General features: G+C 48.8%; 1 protein-coding gene across 50 annotated transcripts in view; it reads left to right on the plus strand.

The window, feature by feature from the left end:
- TCF7L2 (transcription factor 7 like 2) overlaps nucleotides 1–27,806 on the plus strand; it is a 202,310-nt gene that overhangs the window by 161,939 nt on the left and 12,565 nt on the right. For 24 of the 50 annotated variants that reach the window (XM_045438921.1, XM_045438926.1, XM_045438922.1 and 21 more), the window contains 6 exons: nucleotides 13,704–13,836; nucleotides 16,127–16,229; nucleotides 18,235–18,321; nucleotides 23,948–24,088; nucleotides 24,672–24,831; nucleotides 25,182–25,289. In XM_045438921.1, coding sequence (XP_045294877.1) covers nucleotides 13,704–13,836; nucleotides 16,127–16,229; nucleotides 18,235–18,321; nucleotides 23,948–24,088; nucleotides 24,672–24,831; nucleotides 25,182–25,289 — 732 coding nt within the window. The remainder of the gene's footprint in view (nucleotides 1–13,703; nucleotides 13,837–16,126; nucleotides 16,230–18,234; nucleotides 18,322–23,947; nucleotides 24,089–24,671; nucleotides 24,832–25,181; nucleotides 25,290–27,806) is intronic. The other 26 variants (XM_045438924.1, XM_045438928.1, XM_045438930.1 and 23 more) reach the window with 3 other exon arrangements.

Raw genomic sequence — 27,806 nt, forward strand, 5'->3', positions numbered from 1 at the left:
TTATTTTTCTGGAAATGTTCTAAGTGTGGGTGTACTTCTGACAAGTTGGGGCACCCCTGGGGTGGACTCGGGATAGGATGATGGGACCGCAGATATCCTGAAGCAGTTTCTTAGGAGGGAGTTTGAAGAAATTCACCAGATTTCCCTGTTCTTTTTAAGGAGGAGGAGGAGGACTGTCTGGAATGTGTTGGCTCATCTTGCTGTTTCCATTTTCCTTGTCTTTTGAGAAAGCCAGAAAATACCGAGTCAAAGTTGCCCATCCTGTTTGCTGCACTTTATAAGTTATTGTTGCTGAATGATTGGGAGCTGTCCATCAGCCGGGAGGGAAACTTGCAGTTTACTTAAGAAATTGCATGTGTGACAAAGGCAGCTGCCGAGTGTGGTGGTCTTGGTGAATAGAGGGAGGGGAGGCAATTAGGGGCTGTGTGGTTGGGGCTTTTTACTTGTCAAACTGGAGGCTCATTGCTTTTGTTACCGCCATGTAAAGGGAAATGGCAGGGTTTTGTTTTGGTACTAAGGACCTTAAAGATTGCTGCCTGACACACCGGAAGGCCGGATAAGTCTAGAAAGAGGGGCCACAGAGCAGTATTTTTAAAAAGAAGAAGAGAAAATTAAGAATTCTCACTTTGGGTTATCTTGAAGTCCTTCCAGCCTTTGTTTTTGTTTTTGGGGGGAGGGTGGGGGTGGGGTGGAGTGAGAGTTCTTAACTCGTCCGGTGTGTTAAAGACTAACGTCAAGAAAAGAGTCCTATAAACAGGTGGGCAGTCAGATCGGCGAATTAAAAACGTCTCCCCAGTGTCAGGTGTCCCGCCGCCAGAAGGAACCAAATCTTTGCCACTGGTTTTGCTTCACGCAAGGCAGGTCCAGGAACCCATGTGGCGGTGGGCAGGGGTGTTCTCTTACCTGCATGCAAATCGGAGTTGTGTGTTTGCTTTTGAACAGGGTGAAACGATTTAACACTTGGGGTGGGAGAGGACCCGAAAGGCTCATTTTGTCCTCTGCAAGTTTCTTCTGTCTTTAACCCCTCCTGGAGCCACCCTCCCTCTCTCCCCTCCTTCATGTAAAAGAGGATGATTTCAGGCCTGTGATGTCTGAGTCTCTCAACTCCAATTAAGTTAAACCCACACAAATGTACCCGGCCCTGGATCCTATGAGAGCCCCAGGAAAAGTAAGTCGGGTTTGTGGGATTTAGGGCTAGCCTTTTGCATTCCTCTGCCTTCTCTTGTCTCTCTGCCTGTCTCTGTATCTCTCTCTCTCTCTCTCTCTCTCTCTTTCTCTCTCTCTCTCATTCTGGGGAAAGCTCACAAAACTCAACAGTCTAAAAGCAAGTTAACGGTCTGAGTGCTAGAATGCCAGGGAGCACAGGAAGCTTGCGTTCTCCTTCCACAGAGGTCAGTTGAAAATCTTTCCAGCACAGTCTTTTACTCTAGAAGGAAAAGAGGGTGTGTGTGTGCGTGCATGTGTGTTTGGCAGACAAGGCCCTACCAAATGTCACTCCCGTGTCACTGTGACAAGAAAATATGCTCCCCCCCCCCCCTTCTCTCGCATTGCAGCCCTCTCTAAGAAATTTGTTTTGAGGGATTTGACAATCTTGCAGATAAAGTGCCTGCCTACTGCACTCGGTTGATCATTTTCCCTCATGGCTGACCGTAATTTCTTAGCTACTCTTAGCGGTAGCTGTGTCCCTGCCGCCCAAGGTAACGGGTGAGGGAGGGGGACTTGGCTTAGGTGCCCTGAGCTGGCTGGGGAACATGGGCCTTCCCCCTTCCTTCACGGATTCTGTAGTGGTAAAGGTTAGAAACTAGAAGGAGTTTTTTCTAATTAAGAATTAAAAAAAAAAAAAAATTCAGTCTGCCACCAGTTGAACTAGATGGTGAGGTTTCTTTTGGCTTTGTTTTGTTTAATTTTTTCGTTTGGTTTTTGAGGGCTGCTGCGTGTGCAAGGGGGCTAATTAACAAAGTAACGATAGGCACCGGGAGTGAGACCTTGGGAGCATTTTGAGTGAACCAGGGCAGAAATTTGGAGCCTTCTCTAAAGATGCTTTTTTCCAGCTCTTTCAGGGAAAGGCATAAAGGGAGGGGAAGCTGGGAGGAAGAAGAAAAGTGAGAAAAGCAGTAAGGGAGGAGGAAAAAAAAAGCTGGCCCAGTCCCATCTTGAAGGTACAGAGAAAGTTTTTTTTTTTTTTTGAGGTGGAGAGAAAGAAAACCAAAGCTATTATGTACCCTAGGGATACAATTTTAGTGGGCATGGAAGATTTGAGTGGGAAGGGAGGCACAGTGGCCTCCGGGCTCTCTCTCTTCCAGCAGTTGGGCGGTTGGCACCTCCATTTGAATTGCTGGGTGAGTAGTGGGGTGTGCGTGCGTGCGTGCGTGCGTGTGTGTGTGTGTGTTTGTATCCTTGCTTATGGTCTTGACCATTAAACCTCAGTTCCTTTTTTTCTTTTCTTGTTTTAAATTCAGACTATGGGAAGGAAAAAACAAAGCAAGGATAAATGGTCAACTCAAAGTTGTGCCCTTTCACGCTATACTTTTCCATAGCAGTTTTGGGGGAGTGGGGAGAAAGGGTTAAAAAAAAAAAAAAAAGATGCGGAGAGAAATCGTGACTCTCATCACAGTCCTTCCTGCTACACAGCCATGCAGAGCCCGCGAAGCCGGCTCCCCAAGTACGAGGAAGGAGTAAACTGGGTTCCGGAAAGGGGTGGTGGGGTTTAGGATTTCTTTTAACAAATAAATTTCTCTCCTTCACCCACCAGGGTGGGCTCCACTGGAAGAAAGCGAAGGGAACATGACGTGGCCTCAGAGAGGAGCATACTTTCAAAGCTTGAAAGGTCTTGGAGCGTTCAGGCTTTCACAGTAGCAGGGCTTGTGTAAACTGTATATTTTGGTTTCATATTTAATGCTAACTTTCTGTTGCTCTGTCTTTATAGTTGTATTTATTTTCAATCTCCAAATGTAGATGCCGGCCTTTTAGGGCTACAGTCTTGCTTGTGGTGTCTGTGTTTTCTAAACTTCGTAGGAAATGTGTTTCGGAACCCTGAGCAGGAGACCATTGTGGTGTTAATGATTAGGAAGAAGGTCCTTTCGCAATACCAGTTTGGGGCTTAGGTGACCCTGTGTTCCGCTCAACTGTTGGGTCAGATCCTTTGCCACAGCTGTAAGGGCATCCTCGAATTTGGAGGCGATTCCTATGATTACTTTCATTACTATTTTTTGCTGTTGAGTGGCCAAACACAGAAACATTTGCAGTGGTCAGTCCCCTCTTAGATCCGATCTGGGGGGAGGGGAAGGAAAAAAAATGAAATCTGCAACAGACTCTAAGAGTCCTTGTGTTTTCAAGATCAGGAATCCAACCCTAAACACCCTATTAAAACACAAAGTGGTAAATAACTCCTGTGAGTCAAGCATGAAGGAATGACAGATACTTGCCTTGGTTTTCCTCTCTGGTTGTGTGCAACTTTTCTAGTTCAGTCTACGGTCGTGTAAACTGTCCAGAAGCGTGGGGAAGACAGTGCAAGCTGGCACCGCAAACGTGGAAGTTGTGTTGCTGTAAATTTCCCAACCCAGCGCAGTCTCCCTTTCTGAGATTCCTGAAAGGTTCCAGACCTTTGTTTACTCAAATTACTCGGGTTACTTAATAGCAGTCCTGCTGTTTCGGTGGCCGCTAAACCTCCATTCTTGATTTCTCATGAGAAAGGAGTTGTTTGAAAGGGTGAATTCCCGACTCCAATGATACAGATATTATGATCTTTGTATTGTCACAACAGGCTCCTGCTTCGGCATTTTCTAGAAGCAGCAGAGCCTGCAAGCTTATATTCTCAGGGAAACCTCCCTTTTGTGGTTTGGGGTCGGTGGGGGGCCCGGCTGAGCTATGTAATGGAATTCTTTCCTCCTGCAACATTTTGGAATGTGATGAAATCTTGCCATGCCCTCCAGATTACATACTTCTGCACACATTTGAAAAAAATTTTTTTTAATTGGACTTTGCCTGGGTCATTACTTCCAACTCAGCTTGCTTTCAGAGAGGGTCATGTCCTTTTCACGTGTATCATTTATCGAGACTGTAGATGCCCACTAAAGGGTGCCCATGTGTGGGAGGGACACTAACTTGGCAAGATAGAGAACAATGCAGCACCCCCTTTGCACCCATCATTGTTGACATCCTGCTGAATCCAGGGGTTTGACTCATTGGTGTCCTTTGGGCCACAGGAACACGTTCATCCCTCCTCTTCTGTTTACCTGCTCCTTTCTAGGGAGAAATTCACCTGCTCTCTGAAGGAACCAGCTGTTTGAAAGAGCTCTTATCAGACTCCCATGTAGCAGGCATGAATTTCCAATGCAGTACTGTCTAAATTCAAAAGTTGGGCACAGGGTGTATTAAAAAAAACAAAAGACATTTTTACACAGCTGGTCATTGTAAATAAATTAGAAGAGCTGTATCAGGTTTGGTTCACTACTTTCTCGAAATCCCCAGGATGTAATAACCATTATGTACTTAAAATTTACTCTAAATCAAAATTGGTGATTTCCTTTCCATTATATTCAGGAATCCCTAGATTTGGGGTTGTTGGGGTTTTTTTTTTGGAGGGGGGTGGGTAGCCTGGAAATCATCATTATTATTTTTTTTTAAGTTGTTTTGAATTTGAGCTTTTGGATTTCCTCATTTGGAATAGGTTAGTTTTATTCTTGGCTCTGTTTTGCAAATCTGCTCTCCTAGGAACAGCTGTACCCTCTTACCCAATTCTCCAACATTCTCTGTAAACTTGGACACTCAACAAGATTGATTATGCTAACACTAATCATTTAATACCCAAGTAGTAGAGAAATATCTTGCAGGAGGGTGGAGGTTGCGAACCACCGGGAAATTACTTAGGGGCGAAGTGGCTGGTTCCTCATCTTGGCGACCTTGTGTGGAGGATTAGGACAGTCAGAGGACCCTGTTGTGCCTGCCGTACCCCCTCACTGACCTCCGCCATGCTGTGGCATGTTCCTGGAGGGACGCGGGCAGGAAGAAAACCCTGGGAACTCACTGGTCAGGGGCCAGCCTGGACCGGGCCGGCCAAGACTGAAGCTTGCACGTGCTTTAAAGGTTAGCTGGGGGAAACACAATGGGATGCTTTCTTTTTATTGGGAAATAAATGAGAATGAGTGGAAATAAATTATGTTTAATGAACTTAACTGGAAGTAATTGTTCAAGAGCCTGTGAAAGCCCAGCTTTGCTGGGTCGGCCCTCGGCTGCGGCTCTCACAAAGCCAAGCAGCTGGAGCACATCTTTATTTTCCAGGTTAGAATGTTCCCCTTCGGGTGCCCACTCCCCCACCCTGACACCTCCTCCTGACTCCCAGCCTTCCCCTCCTCCTTTTTGGGGATTAAGGAAAGATCATTAAGAGCAGAGTTTGGCCCCCTAGACCCTGAATGCTTGGCAATCTGTTTTGTGTGTTACCAGCTGGATTGTTAGATTAGGGAAGGGACCGGGGGTTGGGGGGGGGCGGGGGGAGGAGAAGAAGGCCAAGGGCTTAGGATGGTTTGAGTTAGTTCTATGTATATGCATGTGTGTGAGAGAATTTGGATGAAAATTGACTGCACATTTATTCTCTCTCTGCCTGCCCTGTTCAATCATTTCCCCGCACGAAGAATTTTACTGCTTGTGTGAGTATATGAGAAACTGTGAGTCGGCAGAATTTTGTAGAGAGCCGGAGAATCTCTCTTCCTCTCCTTGCTGTCTAAATGGAGTTGATTCTGGGGTTGGGGGAGGGTCCAGCCATCCATAGTTTGCAAAACAAAGCAGCAGCACCCTGAGTCTCGTCAGGCCACCTTGGGTTGCAGAAGCGGTCGTTTTGCAGCCTGGTGGGTTTGTGCCAGAGACCCCCAGCAGCGCGGCCAGGTGAGGTGAGCTGAGCTGTGCATTGGAGTTGCAGGGCGGGCATTTGCTGCAGGTCACAGGCAGACCTCCTTCCTCTTAACCACCTCATTTCTCCAAGCAAAACTTGGACCCCGCGAAGCCTTCTCTCTTACTTATTATTTTCAGTAGCCATGTACATCTCGTCCAGGGAACGTGCGCCATCAGCGGGGAGCAGGGCCTTCAGGAGCAGCAGCATTTGACCACGAGTGGGCCCTGTGCGCTGCACTAGGCGGGGCCTAGCTGGCTGGGCTTCCATAGCTGGGAGGAGAGAGGGGCAGGGCAAAATGTTTCCAGAAGCCCATCTGGCCAAGCGTGGAAGGCCGCTGTCACCCTTTCCGTCTGTGTTTGTAGGAGCTTTGCAGGATGCGGTAGGGAGATGTTCAGTAGGTAAGCAGGGATGGGTCTGTGCGTGCAGGCCCGGATCCAGCTTGCCGTGAGGGCCTCCTTGACGTCATTCCAGAAGCGGAAGTGGGCGCTAATGGTCGGGAATGGGTGGTTGAGGCCGGAGGCTTACTTTTGCTGATGTTCCACCACTCTCTGGTCCATAGCCTGAAAGAATAGGACTAGTTGAGTCACAAAGGGTTGTGGACGAGTAAGAAACAGCCCCTCCTTCAGCTCCAGCCCCTCCTCTTCAGCCGTGGCTCCAGTGACGTGCGAGCGACATCATTAATGTTTTGCTAGTCGCCATTGGCCTTGGTACAGCTGTAGTAAGCGGCATCTGGCAAAATGCACGGGGATGAGCTATAAACCCATTTTTTTTCACGTAAACCTGGAATGAACAGGGTCCCTTCCTGAGGCTGATTTCAGACCCTGGGAGGGCTGGGTAACCAAAGACCACTGAAGACCTTCCACGCTGGGGGGGTGGGGGGGAGAAGGCGGACAAATGCCCCTCTGTGCCGCTTTTGTTTTATTGTGCTGGGCTCCTCAAGGCACTTTCTGGCCCCATTTTTCTTCTGCAGAAAAGGAGAGCAATAGGGGAGTATTGAGGAGGAGGGCCGGCAGAGAGGCCGGGCCAGCAATGGCTCTATTTGTTTTCAACGTCTGCTGATTAATAGGTTGCGAGGTGAATGGCCAGCTTTCATTCCCTTTGGGTTCCCCACAGTTACAGAAGGTTGCGGGGCTGGGGTTAGGGGAGGGTAGCAGGGAGATCTAGACGTGCCTGAACCAGTCTTTCATCCGCCAGGTTCCACATGGCGAGCCCCGTTTGGACGGGTGTGTGGGCGCTTGGCGATGAGGGTGGCAAGGCTGAGTTGCAGAACGCTGGGCTTAAGGGTTCTCCAGAGGTCAGAGGTCAGCCACAGGGGCGCCCCCTCCCCACCCCGCCTCCCCCCACTGTAGTTGGATGAATACTTCGGGTCGAAAGGCTTTGTGCGCTTTGAGGGCTGGTAAAGGACCCTTTTTTTTTTTTTTTTTTTTAATAATTTTAACCATTCAGTGCTCAAAACCCATAAAGGATAATGAACAGAACTGGGGAAGGCTTTGCTTTGGGCAGCAGCCGTTTCTCCAGGTAGAAAACCAAGCCCTAATGACTTATAGCCAGATGAGGATTTTTGTTCCCTTTAAATAGGTACTGTTGACTTCATTTCATGGGTTCGAGGTTTTTTAGTTGACTTTTTCTTTAGTTCCTTGTCAGCCGGAACTGACGGTGTGTGCGAAGTGTTTATCACCTGATCCCTGCGGGACCCTGCTACTGCTTCTGTCTCTCTGTTTGAGGTGCAGAAATATCCCATTAAATGTCCTCATCCCCCACCGCCTGTAATCAGCCACATGTTGTAAAAAACCCTGATAAAAATCCCTGGTGCCCTGTGGCAAAGGTGTTCTCGCCGAGGCAGGGAGCCCCGAGCTACTCTTAACTTGGGGTCTGGGGGAGGCAGGGAGGACAGCAGGGAGCACTGTTTGCTGACACTGAGTCTAGGTTCCAGAAACTGGTAGGTGGCAGTGTGAGGAACAGATCCCTTTGTGAGTCCTGAAGCCTCTCTGTCCTGTTGGGAAGGTCGGCCCGGCCTACGCTCATGGGGTGCAGCATGCAAGGTGGTGAGCCCCACCCCGGTGCCAGTCTCGGGGGGTGGGGGGGGGGTCAGGTCGGTGAGCGTGCAAGACCGGGAAGCACTACCCCCCTCGAGCCTGTGACCGGGGACACCTCCTGTATGGAACCGATAAGAGCTGCCAGCTGCGTGATAGGTGTGTTGATGGGGACTTGATGAGATCCGTCCTACTCAGCACCGAGGCGGGTCTGGCACCAGGGCCGCATTCAGCAGCAAGGAGGAGCTGTGCTGGGGTTGACCGTAGAGCTTCAGCAGCTGGTCAGGGTTCCTCTCTCCCGTCCTCCCCTCAGATCGTCTGGACGAAGGGGTCTGGGTGGCTCTGATCTGGACAGAGGGGTCTAGGTGGCTCTGAGTTCCAAGTGCCCGCGGTGTGGGGGTGTATGGGTGACCGCAGCATATGACTCCCGGACCTTAGGTGGAACATTTTATTAATGTTGGCCTTTCACGTGGCCCAGAGTTACCTAGTTTTCATCGTATTCTTAGCGGGTTGGATGCTAGTAACTAGGCTCGTCCTGCAGCTTTCGATGACTGTCACCATCCCGACCTTGAGTGTATGTTAGCTGTCCCTGGAGGTAATGACTTTTTTTGCACCCCTTAGGTAGTTGGTTTTCTTTTTTCATTTTATTTATTTTAGAGAGAGAGAACATGAGTCCGGGATGGGGGGGGGGGGCGGGGAGAAAGAAAGGGAGGGAGAGAGAGAGAGAGAGAGAGAGAGAGAGAGAGAGAGAAAGTATCTTAAGAGTCCGATATGGGGCTTGATCCCATGACCCTGGGATCATGACCTGAGCCAAAATCATGAGTTGGACGCTCAGTCGACTGAGCCACCCAGGCACCCCACCCCTCGAGGTAGTTTTGAAGACATACCTCATATTTAGATAAAGTAGCTACCAAAAAGTACCTGATTTCATGTTGCAGTTGTTTGCGTTGAATAGCGGACTCGGTCTATAAAGAGATAAAAGGGGGACAGACACATATTTCGTGGGCTCTTTATCCACTAACACCCCCAGCATAGATTGTTGCATTTCAGGAAGGTTGTCTGTGTCCTTCCCCTAAGAAAGGTACTTTTCACATTTGAATTTTCTTAGGGTGGTGACATTTTTGAGCACAATCCTTAAAGACCTCTTTATGAAAGTGGGAGCTGTAACGCCCGGGTGTCTGAGTCGATCAGGCGTCCAACTTTTGGTTTTGGCTCAGGTCACGATCTCACAGCTCTGTGGGTTCGAGCCCTGCATCGGGCTCTGTGCTGGCAGCACAGAACCTGCTTGGGATTCTCTCTCTCTCTCTCTGGCTCTCGCAGCCCCTCCCCCACGCATGCTATCTCTGTCTCTCTCAAAATAAATAAATAAACTTAATTTTTTTTTTTTTTTTTTTTTTTTTTAAGTGAGCTCTGATCACAGGGGAGGGGAAAGTCTAAGGGACAATTTCTATTTGGGTCGGTTGGTGTTTGATTGATATGAACTCTGACTTCAAGGCCCTCACCCTGATTCTGGAATGCCCTTGGTCATCCCCAGCTATTTTTATTTAACTTTCAGCTCTTCTGTAGGCATTCTTATTTATTAGCATGATAGAGTAATGGTTTTTCTCAAAAGAGATAACAAATATGTTTATTAATTAAATACCACATTTTTAAGAAGGGCGTTTCGCCTGACGGAGCGGTGGCCAGAAAACACCCATACGCTCTTGCCTCATAATGAACATCTTGCCTTTGAAATAAGGAGCGCAGTCTGTGGATGCATTTCCCCTCTGGGAATCCGATTAGAAGATACTGGAAGGGTAGCCAACACCACCTTCAGTGTGCCCTCATCAGTAGTACTCGCTGGACAGTATTATCCCAAAGCTTTTTGTATTGGCATGTGTAGCTCTGTGCCAGGCCTGGTGTTGGTCGCTGTATAGGCATGGGCCTTAATTTTCACAGCACACTCTGAGGTCGAGCCCATTCCCATCTAGAGTTTGGAGAGACAGGACAACGGCCTAAGAGAGGTTGTACAGCTAGAGGGGTCAAGTAGAATTTCGACCTGGGTCTTGCTTGAATTCATAGCCTTCACTCTTGGCCACCGTGCATGCAGGCACTCATGGTCACCATGGTGCATGCCAGGGGGCTCTAAAACCATTTTTAAGGCACTCTTCTTATAAAGTATAAGACTAGCCCGTTTCTGAAGGCCTGTCTAGCTTAGTTCTACGATTCTGAGTAGACGCCATTTTAGTCAATGAATCTGTGAAATTGGTCCTGGCCTTCTCTTCTTCTGATGTTTACGGTTGCAACTCGGTTGTTCTTCTGCAACTTAGGAGTCTTGCCACTCCACAGGCTGGGCGTGACAGGAGACACAGAGTTCTAGAAGGCACAGTCTTTGTCATTAAGGAACATAGCTACAGCGGGACCAAGAGAGGTACATATGTGGCTCTAGCATGGGCATGATGTGACATAGAAAGAAAGGGCTGTGGGGTTCTGAGACCGGAGAGACAGGGCATCTTCGAGAAGAACATACTTCCGTTCACAACAGCAGTCCAGGTGTAGGCAGGTCATGTGAGAATGGTGAGTAGACCCTGGTTTCTGTAGGTATGACTTTATTCCTTCCCCTGCTTGCTTGGGAGCTGGTCAGCCTGCAGAGACGCGTGGTTTCCTAGGGACCAACCTGGCATACAGTCATGATGAGAAGAGAGAACCACGTCGTGCTAGGGCTCCCATTTGCCTTCCTCTCCGAAGGCTGGGTAGCAGCAGCTCGGGGTCCACCCCCTTCCGTGCTAGCGAATCTTGACAGGAAGCTAACCCGTTGGCCAAGCTCAAGGGTGCAAAATAACATGAAGGCGATGGTGTCCAACTTTTGTCATGTGCCCATTTGCCTTCCCCTCCGAAGGCTGGGTAGCAGCAGCTCGGGGTCCACCCCCTTCCGTGCTAGCGAATCTTGACAGGAAACTAACCCGTTGGCCAAGCTCAAGGGTGCAAAACAACATGAAGGCAATGGTGTCCAACCTTCATACATATTTCTAAGAGGAAGAGGGAAAATGAACTTTCACGTCCTACACTCAGTGAGCTCTCCTGTCACCCAGATTCTGTCTTCGTCTTTTGCTAGACAAGTAGAGAAAGGTTTTCTCTGCATTTCCTGTTAGTTCTTCTTGGAAGGCAGCCATGGAATTGGTGCTTCTGAGCTGTAGACAGACGCGTGCCATGGGCCACTTCTCCCTAACAATAAACTAATAAGTAACAATAATAAACCACCATTCCTGTGCTCACCGTGTGGTAGGTTCTGGGGTAAGCTCTTCCCGTGGACTTTCGTAAGAACTAGGACTTGATTGGCGATTAGGACCCCAGGTCTCTTAACCTTGGCACTTGCCTGTGGCCACGTGGTTCTCTGGTCTAGGGGTTCATGGCTGAACGGGTAGAGCTGCCACATGAGGTCCTCAGGAGGCCGACTGGATGCCTGGGTCCTGAGCCCGGATCTACTGAATCCGGTTCCTGCTGAGAGATTTCCCAAGATTGGCCATCCAGATTTGTGACAAGTGTCCTGAGAGATGCTTGACTCAACCAGAGCTGAGAACCGTAGGTTCCACTGTCAACCACCAGCCCTTCTACCCCCATCCCGAGCTTCCTTCCATTGCTTATGGTGGTCCCACTGCCCAGAAGTCATTCAACCTCCAAGTGACCATCTTCCCCGCTCTGGGTTATCTGTGGTTCTTCCTACTCATCTCCTAGTTTTACCCACACTTACTTTAAACTGTCTGGGATCGATCTGCCTTCTTTCATTGCAGCAGGTGTGTATCTTTCCCACCAAACAAAAAACTTCTGGAAGGTGGCAATAGTCACTTTCAAAGGAAAGTGGTCTTCACTCCCTCCAGCTGTGTCTGCCCCGTCTTCTCCCTCCCTCTCCTTTCCTCTTTCCCCTCTCCTCCCCAGCCCACAGTGAGAGTTCATTTGCTGGTTACCTTTCAATCTGTCCTGAACAGAAATGTTCCCCCCAAATAATCCTCAGTGCATGTTCATAAGATGCTGGCTTTGGCCTTGGGGCAGCAGCCCCTCACGCTGCTGGCTGTGGCCTTGTTCAGACCTTCAGGGCTGCTAGGGAGGTGTTAACCAAAACTCCCTCTGCTTTGGTGCTTTTTAATTTCAGTGCTTTGATTGCGAACTGGTAATTCACAACATAAGGCTCTTTGAGCAACCAGCTAGCCTCCTCTGAATGTGTCCACTTGTTTATGGGAATCGTTAAACCAAGCTGTTTTAAGTGTTGACTTCTTTCTCTGTAGTTTTTTCTGGAGCATCTAAGAAGGCCATATTTTCCTTTCCAAACATGCTCCTGAAAAAAGTTAGGAGTACCTTTTACCAATGCCTTCCCCGCAATTAATTGTGAGAAATACTCTTTCTATAGTATACCCCTTCCTTAGTCATTTAAAAAAAGAAAAAAAAAAAAGGACGAGAAGAAAAATGCACGGCGAACGAACTGCTCCGTGGTCCCTGAACTCGAGAGGCACTAGTGGGCAGCACTGGAACCTTACTTCTTTTCTTTTAATGCAATTCCTTTTCCTTGATGTTAATGCAAGTTGTGCCTTCCTAAAAGTAATAAAAGGAAATGAAGACACGTTCTGAAATGAAACTTGACTCTAATCCATTCATCATCTAATACTCGCCTCTTTATCTTCGCTGGTACCTAATCTGGTTAAATGTCCCTGTTGTAGGATTTTAGTGAAAATCCTCTATGGGGAATAGGGTTTTTTTGCAATTGGATTACTCTCAGTAAATGGCCCAGTAGTTCGCTTGTTTCAGCTTAATTTTTTCTTTGTGATCTTGCTGGGCTAAGTTATAGCACAGCAGAGCAGAGGGGGTGGGGCGGACTGAGAGAGGGGCTGGGGGGAAAGAGGAGAAGAATTCAGGAGGGTCTGGTCATGGCAACTGGAAAGATCTTAGCAAATGCTTTTCTTTTTTTACTGCTTCTGTCTACCTGTCCACCCTTCTTGAACATAAAAATGCCTGTACTTTGTTTTCTAGAACTGCCCGTTTCTAATCTGCACACCTTTTATTAGCCCAATTTATCATCATCCAGTTAATTTATTAGCGTTCCCCAATGACTTCCTAATGAAATTCCTAATGAATCAGGGCTGCTGTAATCTGCATAAAATATGCAGGTGCTCGCCTGCCAGTGTAGGGCTTTCTGGTAAAGTTCACACTCCCAACCAGACCAGGAGTGGGGCTTTTCATCCATGCTGTCTGTAAAGGATTGTAGCATGCCCGCTGGCTCCCAGGGGCAGGGGGATGTTAGGAGCGTGGGATGGTGGACAGGGGAGGCCGAGTGGGTGGGAATTGGGCCCTGCCACGTTTCTTGTAACGGAAGGTTTTCCTAGCTCGTCCCCTGGGAAGCCTTGCCTGCCTCCTGAAGGTCCCTCCGGTGGGGTCCTGGGGTCAGAGATCCCCCCCCCACCACCTGCGGGAACCCAGTAGGCCTGGGAGATTAAACCCCCATTTCCGATTTACCTGCCGACTGGGAAGGTGCACACTTGGGGTCCGTGACGGGGTGGCTGTGGAGGAGGCATTTTAAAAGCCAGGCTCCGTAGGGAGGTGAAAACAGAAGCACGCCTGCCCAGAGAGCTGCCTTTACAAATATCTGTTATTTTTAATGCATGGATTGGGGCCAGGGCTGCGGGCGGAATTGAGTGCATCTTACAAAGTCCAGGAGGGAGGGCGGGGTCCAGGGAGCCCACGGGTCCTGTGTCCCCCAGTGTCGAGCCGCCAGGAACCAGCGTAACGTTGGCCTCCTGTTCTCCTCCCCACAGTCGAACAAAGTACCGGTTGTGCAACACCCTCACCATGTCCACCCTCTCACGCCGCTCATCACGTACAGCAACGAACACTTCACCCCGGGAAACCCACCTCCACACTTACCAGCCGACGTAGACCCCAAAACAGGTAGGCGGTGTGTGTGATGCCAACAGGGTGTGCGGGGTCCGGGGCCGCCTGGCCTGCTGGGAAGGGACGGGGGAGTTCGGGATGGGCTGTGGGCCGTGGCGGAGGGGCTCCTCATTTCCCCTCCTGGGGTGCGGAAAAGAAGCTCCTTGGGGAGACCAGAGCCTGGTGAGGGAGTAGCCTCTCCTATGTGGAGTGCTAACAATCTTTCTAGAGCCCAGAATGCCCCAGGAAGGGCTGGCTGTGAATCATGCAGTGTTTTCCAGGAGTAGCTTGTAACGAACTCCGAGAGCCTCAAACAGACTTGGAGGCGGGAGTAGTTGTGGAGGCATCCCATGGCCTCCTTCTCAGCTTCTTGAGAGCACAGGAGCCCCAGCAGCATGGCTCCCCAAAGCCCTAGTTCCCTTGGCGGTCAAGGGACTCTAGTCACCTGACAACGACTTATTGCTGCAGCCGGAGGAGACCACATCACTGGATCCCGCATTCTCTTTGCTGGTTTATTTGGGTTCTTCGTCCCCTGCGATATCCTGGGTATCATCGAGCCCATTATACAGACGTGAAAACTGGAGTCCGTGTTTTTCCTCATTGCAGCATGGAACAACCCGCACAGTGTCAGGCAGAAGGTGTCACGTCATCCGTCAGCCTTGGCGCTTTTCCCCTCCTTTCCATCCTACATACGCATGGGCTGCTTTTTCCCCCAAAGAGGGAAACAGAGAGGGCGGGGTCACTGGCCACCCTCCTCCCCGTAACAAGATTTGAAACCAGCAGCCGGCCACAGCTCGTAGCGGGGTGGCCATGGGAGAACAGCTGAGGCCAGGACAGGCTGGGCGGTGCATTGGGTAGGGTTCTTCTAACCAGCTAGTTAATTAGAAGGATGAATTTTAAATGGCTGTTATCCCGTGTCATCTGGTCAGAGGGGATTGTTCGGTGTTGAGCTGAGGTGGATTGCCCATTCGTGCTGCCTTTGCCGCCCCCGAACGAAGCCACACGTTAGCTGGTGTTCGCCAGCCTCTGAGCCCCCTTTGTGCTCATGGGGGACCTCGCCTAGTGCTTGGATGGCTGGAGGAGGCCGCCAGCCGGCCCCAGGCTCTGTGAGTGAATAGCAGCATCAACGTCTCATTTAAATAATGGTAGTACAGGGAATAGCTTTTAAATGGTTATCGTAAAACATATGATTAACGTCTGCAGACTGTTTACTTTTCCTCTGCGAACATTCTTTCAAGTGTGCAAATGGCTTGGTGTAGGGTCCAAGACCAGCTAATCTGTTTGGTTTTTGTAATAGAGAGAAAGCAATGTCTGCATGAAAATGTCACCCAGGGAGACTTAACTTACAGATTAAAAGCTTCCTGAATGAATTAAAAAAAAAAAAAAAAATGGACTAGTTTTCATCCACGGACATGCAGCTTACTACCTTCAATAGCATTGTTCGTTTTCTTCCCACTTCTACTGCATAGATCAAGTTCCTCTGTCGGAATTGCTTCTAGCGCTCTAGCTTTTCCCTGAATCGATGGCAGGATGTGCGCCTGCGGCGTACGTAAGCGTGCAGTGGGGCACGGGCCTCGGGATGTGCCCAGATGTGCCTCGAGAGCCTTGTTAGCGCTCACGATGCGGCAGCACCTGGTCAGGTAGGGCCGATTCTCCCAGGTGCCTCTGCCCTCGAGGGAATTAGGTTCTAGAGTCGAACCTGCCAGGTCTCCAGCATCCGCTGGTCCTTTCAGTTCAGATTCTCCCCTGGAGAAGAGGCCGTGGCTCATGGTGAGTTTCTCCCAGAGCTCATCCTCTAAGCTGAGGTCGGAGACATTCTAGGGGAGTTAACTTTTTTGAAAGAAGACAAGAGTAACCTTTCCAAAGGCCGTAACTTAAAAGGTATGTTAGAAACCTCGTGCAGGCAAGTCATTAGAATTAAAAGGAGTGAAGGCACAAGTTGGGAGGGCAAAGAGAATTTATATGACTTGATCACCTACTATGTGCCAAGCCCGTCAGATTTGTTTCTTTAGTTTCCGTAATCAACACTGATCACATAAGGCAGAAATATGCAAGATGGCACTTTCTGAGTCTGCATTTACCCAGCGTACCCATCCATCTAGAATGAGATAAACCAAGTTTTCAAGGTAGGGCGGGGAAAGATAATGAATGAAAGTTAGCCACAACTCTTCACGATCACGGTCCCGAAAAGACGCATGCTAGCGTTACAGAAGCGATGTGTCCGTCGTCCCTTCCTTGTTCCCATCCCCTGACAGTTTCTTTTTCCTTCTCTTCTCCTTCGTACCTAAAATGCTGCTTCTTCTCTCAGGAATCCCACGGCCTCCGCACCCTCCAGATATATCTCCGTATTACCCACTATCGCCCGGCACCGTAGGACAAATCCCCCATCCGCTAGGATGGTTAGTACCACAGTAAGGAGTTCCATTTTTTTAATTCCCTTTTTGTTTCTTACATGGGCATGCTTATTATTTATTCCGTGCGTGTGTATGTGTGTGCGTGTGTCTCAGAAGACGGGTTGGTGAGGGAGGGCCGCGGTGGGATATGTTGCAAAGATGCTCCTTGAGGTGCCCTGTGGGGAAGCAGGTGAGTCAGTAGCCATTCAGATGGGTTTTGTAGGAGAAAGGTCATTGATACTTAGCATTCTGAACCCACGGTCCCCAAAGACTCCAGGCTTCTCTCTGTGAACAAAGGTGCCCTTAAGGTACTTGGGGAATTGCAAAAGGCTCTGAGGGCTTCTATCAAAGGAAGCTGATCATGGCACTTCTACCGGTGGCAGCCCACAGTGGAGTCCTGTCATTCATTGGTTTGAGGCGGCACGAGAATGGGAACAGGCATAGCGTGATTTTGGAATCCAGGGGTGAGAGTGGGGGGTTATCCTCTCAGAAACCCCTAAACCCCAACACCATCCCGACCTTTACTCCCAAGGCTGGCAATAAGAGTGGAAAGGTCTGTCTGTTGAGAAGTTCCAGTATCCAGCTAGGGTCTCCCTGGGGTTCTTGGTTCACCTGATTATGAGGGGCTGGGGTGGGGGGGGGGGTAGTCTGGAATCCCCACTCCAGCATGTGAGGCCTTCCTGAGTGTCAGCCGGGGTTCCTGGCGGCGTGCAGGTCTGCAAACTGCCTTTTACGATTGGTCTTCCTATCACCCAGTCTTGCTTTTATAGTACCATCCATTAACCTTCCTTAGACAACTTTTAAAAATGTGTGTTTCAAAACCAGAGTAGAAAGGCCTTTAACGCGTAAGCATACTGGGCGTGTGTGCGTGTGTGTGTGTGTGTGTGTGTGTGTGCATGTGGTCTCTGTTTCGTGATTGTGTTTTTGTGTATGTGTTTCTCCATGTTTATCAGTGATCTTTACTCTAGAAAGCAAGGACAATTTGTTGTCTTAACCAGAATACCTCCTGGTAAAACTCTGAACTTTGGGTCTTGGGGAAGATGCCCTTTCAAAGTTCTGGTGTAGTTACCTCCCCCCGCCTGCCCCCCGCCCCAGTCTACCCTTTTTTCTCTAGTTGAACAGACACTGCCCTGCTGTGTGAAAAGTAGCTTGTATGAGGTGGTAGCCATACCAAATACCAACCATGGCTGTACTTCCTGCTTCTTTCTTTCTCCTTCATTTTGTTTGGCAGGGTAGATAGACATGGACGTGAGTTTGGGTCCCGTTTCTTTCTCGGAAAATGGGGCCATTCCTCCAATAGTTCTCCGTCATCAGTTGCCCCGTTCCGCTGATGGGGAGATATTTGAAGGCTAGATAAAAAGGAATAGCCAACTCAGACAACCCTCTGTCAGAAAAAGTTGTGTGTCTTTCATGAGGATGCTATTTTGCATGTTGCTGTATTTTTTAATTATTGTAATGAGGTGTGATTGTCTATTGGTTACCCACAATTCTTCTTGGGGACTCTCCCCCCGGTAACTCTTGTCAACACTTGTTAATTTGACAAAAGGCTACAAATTAAGCTCTGTTAATTTAATGTTTTCTCACCGAGATCTAAATACCGAAAGAGGCCCAAAGCGCAACTGAAGTCCTTTGATTCACTGTACTTTATTTTGGTATAAATTTACATTCATTATTGTTTTCCTTTGGATGTGTAGCCCTCAATTAGTGTGATGGCTCCATTAAAGCAAGCGAGACTTCGCCTTTAATTATTACAACAAAACACCTAGTTTCAGCTTGGGGAGAGGGTCTCTATTGACATAAGCAGAGGTTATAAAATTTAATTAGCCATTCCTATCAGATTTATGGCATTCAAATTGTTCTGTGTTTCTTCCCTTTGATCCTTCCTGTACAATCCCCAAGATTTTTGTTCTGATCAAATGAGAATAAAGCTTACTGTGCAGAGAGAACTTTCCCTTTTTCTTCTTTTTCTTTCCCCCTCCCCCCCTTGTTTGCACTCTCTTACTTTGTGCCCCCCTCTTTATAGGCAAGGTCAGCCCGTGTACCCAATCACGACAGGAGGATTCCGTCACCCCTACCCCACAGCTCTGACTGTCAACGCCTCCATGTCTAGGTGAGTTCCAAGAACGGGCGCCTCCGACCAAGTCGACCATGGGTGACTTCTCGGAAAGTTCTCTGGCTAGCTACCAGGCCATCCGGGGGCGGCTCCTTCGTGCAGTTCCAGTGGTGTAAGACCCAAAGGGCGCGTTAGGCTTTATTCCTAGGAAATACTGAGAAATTAATCTGGACTTGTAAGGTAGGTGATGTTGAAGTTTCGAGGTCGAATCTCGGACTCCATCAATGGAGCGGTTTTTCCTTAAGAGTTTAAGAAGGCCAGAAGACATAGATAGGACCTCGCGGAACTTATGAAAGTGTCGTTCCTCTGTTGCCCCATGCTGGGTAAGAAAGGGAAGGGTGAGGGTAATTTTATTATTGTGTAAAGGACAGTTTGAGGAAGGGTGTGTGCCCTTTTCAAAATCCAGACTCTCCACTGTCCACAAGCAGGGACACCCCTGCCCAAACACAGCCCTCTCTAAAGCACCACTGTCGTGTAGAATTGGTGAGTCCCGTATGGAATTTTAAGATTTTAGTAGCCACGGTTTTTAAAAGGTTAAAGGTGGGGGGGGGCGGGGATTAAAAAAAACCCAGGTGAAATTCTTTCTAATGATGTATTTTGTTCAGCCTAATATTGTCAAAACATTATCATTTGGACATGTTATCACTGTAAAGCAGCTACTAAAGAGATGTTACATTCTGGTTTGTACTTCGTTTTTGAAATCTGATACGTAGTTTGCACTGAACAGCACAACTCAATTTGGACCGGCCACGTTTCAAGTACTCAAAAGCCACGTGTGGCTGGTGCCTACCATATAGGCCTGTGTAGCTCTAAATTTTGGAAAGTTAAAAAAAAAAAACAAAAAAATCACGTGTGTGCAGAGCAAGAATTTGAAGAGAACCCATCAAATAACCAGCAAAGAATTCCTACACCCTGACAGAAGGATGTTTACTCTCCTTAAGAAGGGACCATCTTCAACTTCTAATTCAAATATTGTGGCTTAACAGCCTCCACACCGACTTCCCATACTTGGTATGAGATGTTTTGCCACATGTACTTGGATATAAATGGTGAATTCTTCTGTTAAAAAAAAGAAAAGTCTGTGTGTGTGTGTGTGTGTGTGTGTGTGCGCGCGCGCGCATTCGTATCTTTTTAAGGCTATCCATATGTGTGTAACACACACACATATACCCACACATGTGTACCTAGATCTTTCGGATCCCCTGTTCTCCTTTTCCTCCCTCTAATTAATTCTGGCTAATTTTTCAGTGAGTGCTAGTTTATTTACAAACCGGTTGGCAGCAGTATGTTTAAGTAGTCACTAATTGCTCCTAATGATAGTTTTATTTTCTGTTCATCTGATTTTCAGTCAAGTTAATTAAATCGGTGGAGGTTTAGACTTTCCTGATGGGCTGCAACAAGTAATCCATTTTGATGATGGCCCATAATTAAATTAGCATGCATTACATGGCAAGGATGCTGCCCTAGCATCTTCCCCCAGTCTCTGGAGTCAGCATGGGAACCCAAGGCCAGAGGAAGGGACTGGGGAGACAGGACAAGACAGCTCCTTTTCCTGCTTACAAGACCGTGATTTCCGGGGCCGGGGGGAGAGTAAGGATCACTTTCGTTTAAGAAAAACAGGCCGTAGAGCCCACCTAACATTTGTCATTACACCACGGAGATCACGTAATTTTAAAGATCCCACTTCCCAAGTGTGATAAACGATCTCTGTTTCAAAATCCACACCAGCATTGGTTAGGCGGGAAAATGCTTGTGTGTTCTCTTCTCCAGCGAGAGGAGGAAGGTTATATTCATTAAATAATGTCATCACAACCTTGCAAAAAGCATGGGAACGAATAGGGAGTCTCCCAGGAGGAGAACTGCTTCTGAGCGGCCCCTAATCCACAGCTCATCTTCCCGGCAAACCAGCATTTACACCGCGCACCTGATTGTTTTTCATGTTTGTTTATTCGGTGCGTTCTAGAGGCTAAGAGCAGTGAAATAATCGGAGGATAGGGATTGGGGTTAAGCTTATCGATTGAATTATCATTAGGAGGTTAGTCGATGATTTAGAGGTGGGCAGGGGGGGTGGAGGAAAGGAAGGAAACAGTGGGAGGAAAGGTTAGGGGCTCAAGGTGCAGGGGGGGAGGCCGCCGATTCCCCAGGTAGGCCTTATGAAAGGTAGCTAGTTAAAAAGCGTATACAGCAAATTAAATACATTATTGTGGTAATGGGGCGACAGAAGTATAGGTCTATTATACTTATGGCAGTTATAGGAAATGTAGGCAGCTTGCCCTGTTCCAGAACACCCTTTGATATTCATTCTATTCAGCAGCGGGGCCAGGACTTCTCAGAATTAAGTGATGGGTCATTATACTTTAAACACCATGGAGAAGCCTAGATTGGCAATTAAACAGCTCTTGCTGACACTCACTTGTGCCACCCTGTGACCCCCTTTAGATTGAGATGTTGGAGCTCCGGGCCCTCAGCCCGCTAAATTGGTGCAAGGCTCTTCTCCTGACGAGAGCGGGCTCTGAAATCTGCCGGCTTCAAAGGGAGAGAGATCATGTATAAACCATAATGTGGGTGCACCGTGGCTCACAAAAAATAAGGCAGGAAGAGATGAAATGTTACAAGTGCAAGGGGGAAAATGAGAGAATAATGACAAACCTAATGCAACTCAAAGCAGGATTGTTGCACAGGAAAATGCATCCCACTGCTTGTGCATAAAATCAAGGCCGGCAGATGACATCCAGTTAACAGAAACGTGTCAACAGTGAAGTGAAGTGAGCGCGAGCAAGAGAGGAGCCCCTGAGACAGCCAGAAACAAAAATTAGTTGTCCTTAACAAGTTAAGGTTCATCATTATATTCTGGCTTGGAGCCATAAAAGCAGACGGGGGTATATAATGAGCTGCTTAGAATTTTTAGGGTGTTTATTGCATTTCATGAAATAGTTGTCTGCAGAAAGGAATTTCTTAAGCAAAGGTATGCAGATAGATCCCCCCCCCACTACCCCACCGCCCCGTTTCTTTCTCCGCTATGCATTTTTCAGATATATGAGTATGTGTGTAGGCATGTGAACTTGGAAGCATTCGTTCCTCATGGCCGCGTCAGAAATTTTGCCCCACCCCAGAATGTGCTCGAACTGTGGTATCTGCCTGTGGTGTTTGCTGTGGACACACACGCGCACACACACACAGTATTTTCTCTCTCTCCCTTCTCTCACCCTTTCTATCTCTCTCCCCACCCTCCCCCTTCTCTGTCTCTCTCCCTCTCTCCCCACCTCCTCTGTTTCTCTCTCTCTCCCTCTCTCCCCACCTCCTCTTTTTCTCTCTCTCTCTCTCATATGTCTGTACACATATTCTCATTCAGCAAGAAGAGAACATATGTATTTGAGGAATGTCAAGCCTTTAAAATTCACAGTAAAAGCTGCCACTCTACCCACCACTTCACCCAAGGGCTTCCAAGAACACATGTTCTTAACTTATGTTTCCTCAGAGGCCCTTGCGCAGTGGGAAGGAACAGGGTGTAACATAGGAGCCCAAGTGCCTCCCGAGGGTTTGCTTTTCATTTTTTCACAGAAAGGGAATGGAGATTGTTTGGCTTTTTTGCTTCTCTCTCTCTCTCTCTCTCTCTCTCTCTCTCTCTCAGAGTTTTTCTCCCCCCCCCCCCTTTTTATACCCTAAAGGATCTACATGGTTCTTATTAAAAAATCATGTCATTGTTCCCAAACTCTGACACTGGCTTCCATTTGTAAAGGCAGTGGCAGGAGAGGGCCACATCAGGATGGAATTTCTGAGTCAAATGTCCTCTGTGATTCTGAGCCCCTTCAAAAATCTACATCATTCACTGGCATTTTCTCTATTGATCGACGAAGATTCAGTTAGTACTTTAATTTTTTTTTTTTTTTTTACCCTTTTGCAAATTAACATTTGCTGCATTATTTGGATTAGACAGAAACTGGGTTCGTCTCCAGTCCACATATGAAAAGCCCCTTGTAAATCTAGGATCCTCTTGAAATCACATCTTGATAAACCCTTGTTAGTGCTCCCAGTTGCCACCGCACTTGGCTGCCTAGAGAGCAGGTGTCCGTTCTCCGGATGGTGCGTGAACTGTTCTGGCTTGGATTTATTAAGAAAGCATCAACTGCTTGACCCGGGTTCTCCTTCACCTGAATAGCACCCGGCTTGCTTACGTGTACAATCTGCCTGGATTGGAGCCTGGAGGCAGCCATTTTGTTTTCGTTCAGGGTTCTACCCCTTTGCCCCTCACCCTACTCTTCTCTGTGGTAGTATCCTTTTAAGAAGGGTGGTTCTTGTAACCCAAGCATATCAGAAAATGTGAAAGCTGTTTGATCCAGTTGTTAGTTCACAGATGGGCCAAGATGAACATTTTACAGTTAGCACGTGGGGCGCCTGGGAGGCTCAGTCGGTTAAGCGTCCGACTTCAGCCAGGTCACGATCTCGCGGTCCGTGAGTTCGAGCCCCGCGTTGGGCTCTGTGCTGACGGCTCAGAGCCTGGAGCCTGTTTCGGATTCTGTGTCTCCCTCTGTCTCTGACCCTCCCCCGTTCATGCTCTGTCTCCCTCTGTCTCAAAAATAAATAAACATTGAAAAAAATTTTTTTTTAATTAGCTCTTTATGTTCTGGCTAGTCTATACTGTAGGGAAATGCCAGTTCAGGGCCTAGTGGGGATTTCAAAGAACTTTCTTAAAAATGGACAGTTTTAGAGGAGAAAACAACCTTCACGCATGTATTTACAATTTTGATAGTCATTTGGAAGGCCTTTGAATGCATAGGCAGTCTATTACGTAAAAGTAATTTAGGAATCCTAGAATTTTAGTGCGGGAAAGGGTATACAAATCAGAATTCAAAGCTTCATTTGTATGTGTGTATACAATACAGATTTTTCTTTCTTTCTTTTTTTTTTTGTTTTTTGTTTTTGTTTGTTTTTTTTTTGTTTGTTTGTTTTGTTTTGCATCTTTCCCTAAGAGGATACAAGCTAATTATTTAAAATGTCTGTGACTTACGATGAGAACCAGATGGGAAATATTTGGATTTTCCCCGTCTCTCTGCCTCCCTTTCTCTCACTCCTGTCAAAACGATGGAGGCACATCGGCAAAAGAAAAAGAAAAATGTTATTGCACTCCATCCACAGAACGAGGCCCTAATGAGGCCTGCGCAGCATTGTCAAAAATGTGTGTATACTTGGACCACGTTAATATTTTATTTAGCTGTCAATATTCAACAATAGATTTCACCTTTCATTCTAGAGCTGATTAGGACTTAGGAGATTGTCTTCTTAGATGCCACTGATAATGCCTCAAAAAACAAGTACACGTGTGATTTCCAGCAGGTAGTCTAAGCCTCCTTTTCCGCCCAAGTACATCCGTTATATTTGTCTTTCGCTAAAGATGTTAAAAATCATAATGTCTCTTGTCAGTAGCAATAATGAAGGGGAAGATTGGCTTTAATGACATTATGAGAATCATTATGTTTAATTTATCGCTAATTAATGCTGACAGGTTTCATATGCCTTGGGTTGCTTTCATGTGAGTGTTACGTGCTGGGTTTTTTTGGTTTTTTTTAATTATGTGTACACATCCCTCCCCATTCATTCATTTTGATTCTGACGATTTACACAGCTTCCTGTCTTCCAGGTTCCCTCCCCACATGGTCCCACCACATCACACTCTACACACGACCGGCATCCCCCACCCGGCCATAGTAACGCCAACCGTCAAACAGGAATCCTCCCAGAGTGACGTCGGCTCACTCCATAGCTCGTGAGTGTTGTTGATCTTTCGGCCGCTCTTTCCTTCCCCATCTCGTCTAGCCCATTTGTTGATGCGGTGGCCATGGGGTGGTAGCCCGGCCCATGGTTAGCCAATGGGGCGTGTGCCCCTGGGAAACACCTGACTTGGGTGGCCTCTGGACTCTGAGAGAGCGCAGGGCTCACGGTTGGCACCAATGCGGGTGTACTTGCGTGCTTGGGCGGACTGGGGTTCTCAACCACGTCCCCGTCTCTCACCCACCACGGAACATTGAGAGGCCTGGCCTGTGAGCACGAGAAACCCCCGTCGGGAGCGAATCGGCCACGCTGTGCCTTCCCCTCTGCCTTGGGAAAATTGTGTGTCTGAGACACTTGAGGAAGTAATTACGAAATCTCTCTCTTCCCCCCACACCCTCGCTAGGATGTTTTCGTTCCGTTTTCCAGGGTGGAGAAGACTAAAAGTGGAAGCGTGCTTCTCGTTCAGGACTGCTGGGTTTGGGCGCTGAGCAGACAGGGAGACGGGTTCTCTGCTGTGGAGGAAGTTGGGCCTTGCGATCGTTTACTGGGTTGTGTCTGTCTGTTCTGTCTATATCCAGAAAGCATCAGGACTCCAAAAAGGAAGAAGAAAAGAAGAAGCCCCACATAAAGAAACCTCTTAACGCGTTCATGTTGTATATGAAGGAAATGAGGGCCAAGGTCGTGGCCGAGTGCACGTTGAAAGAAAGTGCCGCCATCAACCAGATCCTGGGGCGAAGGGTAGGTAGTTCCCTCACTGGGCAGAGGGGGACGAATGGACTGGGGCCTGGTGGGTAGCATGACACCGTGTCCCCGTCCCTTCAGTCACGTTCTGACTCCTTCAGTGTGGTCTTCATGGAGTCAGGACCAGAAACCCACATTCGAAGGATCTTCTGAACACCCACCGCCTTTATCCTCCCCCAGCCCCAGAGAGAGCGCAAACGAGAGAACGAGAGAGATGACCCATCAGGTTTCGTTTCAGCGCTCCCGTTAGTGCCAGGACCCTGCAGATCAGACCCGTTTCTCATCCCCGGCCGCGGTGTAGTTTGTGATGTTTTGCATGCCTCTCCCCGCCTCTGTGTCCCCTCCAGTGGCACGCGCTGTCCAGAGAAGAGCAAGCGAAATACTACGAGCTGGCCCGGAAGGAGCGACAGCTTCACATGCAGCTGTACCCCGGCTGGTCTGCGCGGGATAACTATGTAGGTGTTCGTTTTTCTCGGAACTAGAGTCTGTGGAGATGGGTCGAGTGTTCATCTGCCCAAAGGGAACGCTCCCTGCCAACTTGAATCAGGCCTCAGAGCCCTCCAGTCTGCCCACTCCTGGGACCAGTAGCATCTTGCCCAAGCGCCAGAGTGGGGGGCGGGGGGGGGGTTGTCTTGGCTCCCAGTATGGCTCCATCAGCGTGCCATAGTTCTTAAAGGAGGAGGGAGGAGACCAGGGTTCCGTTGTTCTAGCGTGGGACCCATGGGGCTGACTTGGGGCTGTCCACACCTTCTTGCCCAGGTCTTTGAAGAGACGTAGCCCTAGGATCTTCCTGACTGGGGCTTCTGTGCTTCTCAGCACCCCGGGGGCCTTACAGGGAAGACCAGGAGGTAGGGGTGGAGAGAGAGGGCTTGGTTCCCCACACGTCTTCCAACAGTCCCTTGGCCTTTAAGAGGGAAAAACAAAAGTTGTCCGATGCCGTGGTGCAGTACAAGTTGAAAACCTAGTTTGTCCTGAGAGGAGCATGATGGGAGGATCCCTGAAAGCAGCCAAGGGTCGTCAACCCTCTGGAGGGGTAGATGAAATGCCTCAGGGCCCAGGAAAGGTAGGAAGGGGGGGCTGTGCCGAGTGACGTGTCTTCCTGGGCTCAGTGCCGCCTGCAGGATTTGCCCAGTTTCCCCTCTTGGGTTTTGGAAAACACTGTAGGATTGTTGTTTCTACTTATCACCGGGGTTGTCATACCTGTGATTCCTGTTCTCTCAGAAACTGGCTCTCCTCTGGAGACCTCTGTCCCCTCCCCCTGTTATCTCTTGATCCACAGTTTCCCCAGTAGCGTCCTGGGTGGGCTCTCCTCTCTCAGTGGAGGAGATGTCTCTTATTTTGCCCGAGACGTTAATTCCACGGCATCAGGTTTTGTAACGTGGTCTTGAACCGTCCACTCTTTGGGATGGGAAAGACAAGACTTGCCCGAATGCGAGCAGTGGTCCCTCCTCCGATTTCTTGTCAGTGGCGTCGAGCCACGGAGGATTCTTTCACGGGCCAGCGCTCCCGACCTAGCTCTCCCACGGACGATGTCCGTGGTGAAGACGCTCTCCGTATGTGGGTTGAGATCAGTTCAGTCGGTGTGGGTTGTGAAGGTAACTGCACACACAGCATCTGGGGACTCGGAGTTAAATTGGACGCGTTTACTCTCAAAGCCTACCTGCCATCAGGAAGCCACAGACATCCACGTGACTACGTGGGCCCCGAGTGGCCGCTATTTTCTGCTTGCTTTAGCTGCTTCTCCTACCTTTTGACATGTGCTTGCTGCCTGCTCTTCGAAGGGGATGTGGAGAACACTGAATGTTGGGCTTGACCCCCACGTCTTCATCACTGCCCCCCACCCACCTCCCTCTGAGCCCCCCTGCCCTTGGCTGGCAGCCCAAGACCGCTCCCCCTGGGAGCTGAATCCGTGCCGATGCCTCTCCCTGGAATGTCGGCCGTGGTCAGGGCCCTTGTCATTCACAGATGGTCACACGCAGGTTCTTAACCGCTTGGGACCCTTTACGTTTGTCCTCAGCCTGTGTGCCGTGGGGAAGCCTTTCTTCTGGAGCGGAAGGGAAGAGGAGGAGAAGGTTCGTGCTCACCCACGGGCTTGCTGCTCACCCCCACCTGACCTCGAGGTGGAGATTTACAGCCGCAGCCTCCGCATGAGCGGCCGTCTCATTCCAGGACCCCTGTTCTCCTGGTTTCTTTCGGGGCAGAAGCTCTTAGGATTTCACCTCCAGCTTCTACCTGCTACAGACCCAATTCTTCGAGTGATCTAGGATGTTGGCACAGAGACAGATTCTGTTCTGCTGTCGATATCGCTTCCCCAGCAGAGATTTGGGGTCAGGGTAGGGCCTTCACGTCCAGCTTTGCAGAACGCGCACTGCACAACCCTGCAGAGTGCCGTGTGCACTCTGGTCTACGTGCATGGTGCCCCCTGGAGTTGGGCAGAGGGACGCCTCCACAGAGACACGAGGCCAACTTTGGGATAGCTCCCAAAGAAGGCTGCTGTTGACCTCCCTGGGAGTCAGTTAGACAGGTGTTGCCCCGGGCTTTTCTTGAAGTGCTTTCTAGGTTTTAGAAGGTCCGTCAGGCCCTGCCAGTGACTTCAGCTCAGCTCCGTATTCAGAAGAGGTTTAGTGTAATAAGGGAAGCCTCTGACAGGACTTGCGAGACCGTTTCATTTTTAAAATTTTGTTTGTTTATTTATTTATTTTGAGAGAGAGTGTGCGTGCAAGTTGGGGAGGGGCAGAGAGAGAGGGAGAGAGGAGAATCTCTGTCAGCTGGGAGCTCAGAGCCCGATGTGGGGCTCAAACTCACAAACTCAGATCATGACCTGAGCTGGACACTCAACCGACTGAGCCACCCAGGCACCCCAGACTCGAGAGAAAGTTTAAAGTAGATTTGGGGCTGAAAGAGCTTTATTTCTTGAATGGGGTACTGTGAGACTCCTGTCAACAATGGCTCCTTACACATGGCTGTGAACA

This window comes from Leopardus geoffroyi, chromosome D2, assembly GCF_018350155.1.
Source record: "Leopardus geoffroyi isolate Oge1 chromosome D2, O.geoffroyi_Oge1_pat1.0, whole genome shotgun sequence".
Taxonomy (NCBI): domain Eukaryota; kingdom Metazoa; phylum Chordata; class Mammalia; order Carnivora; family Felidae; genus Leopardus; species Leopardus geoffroyi.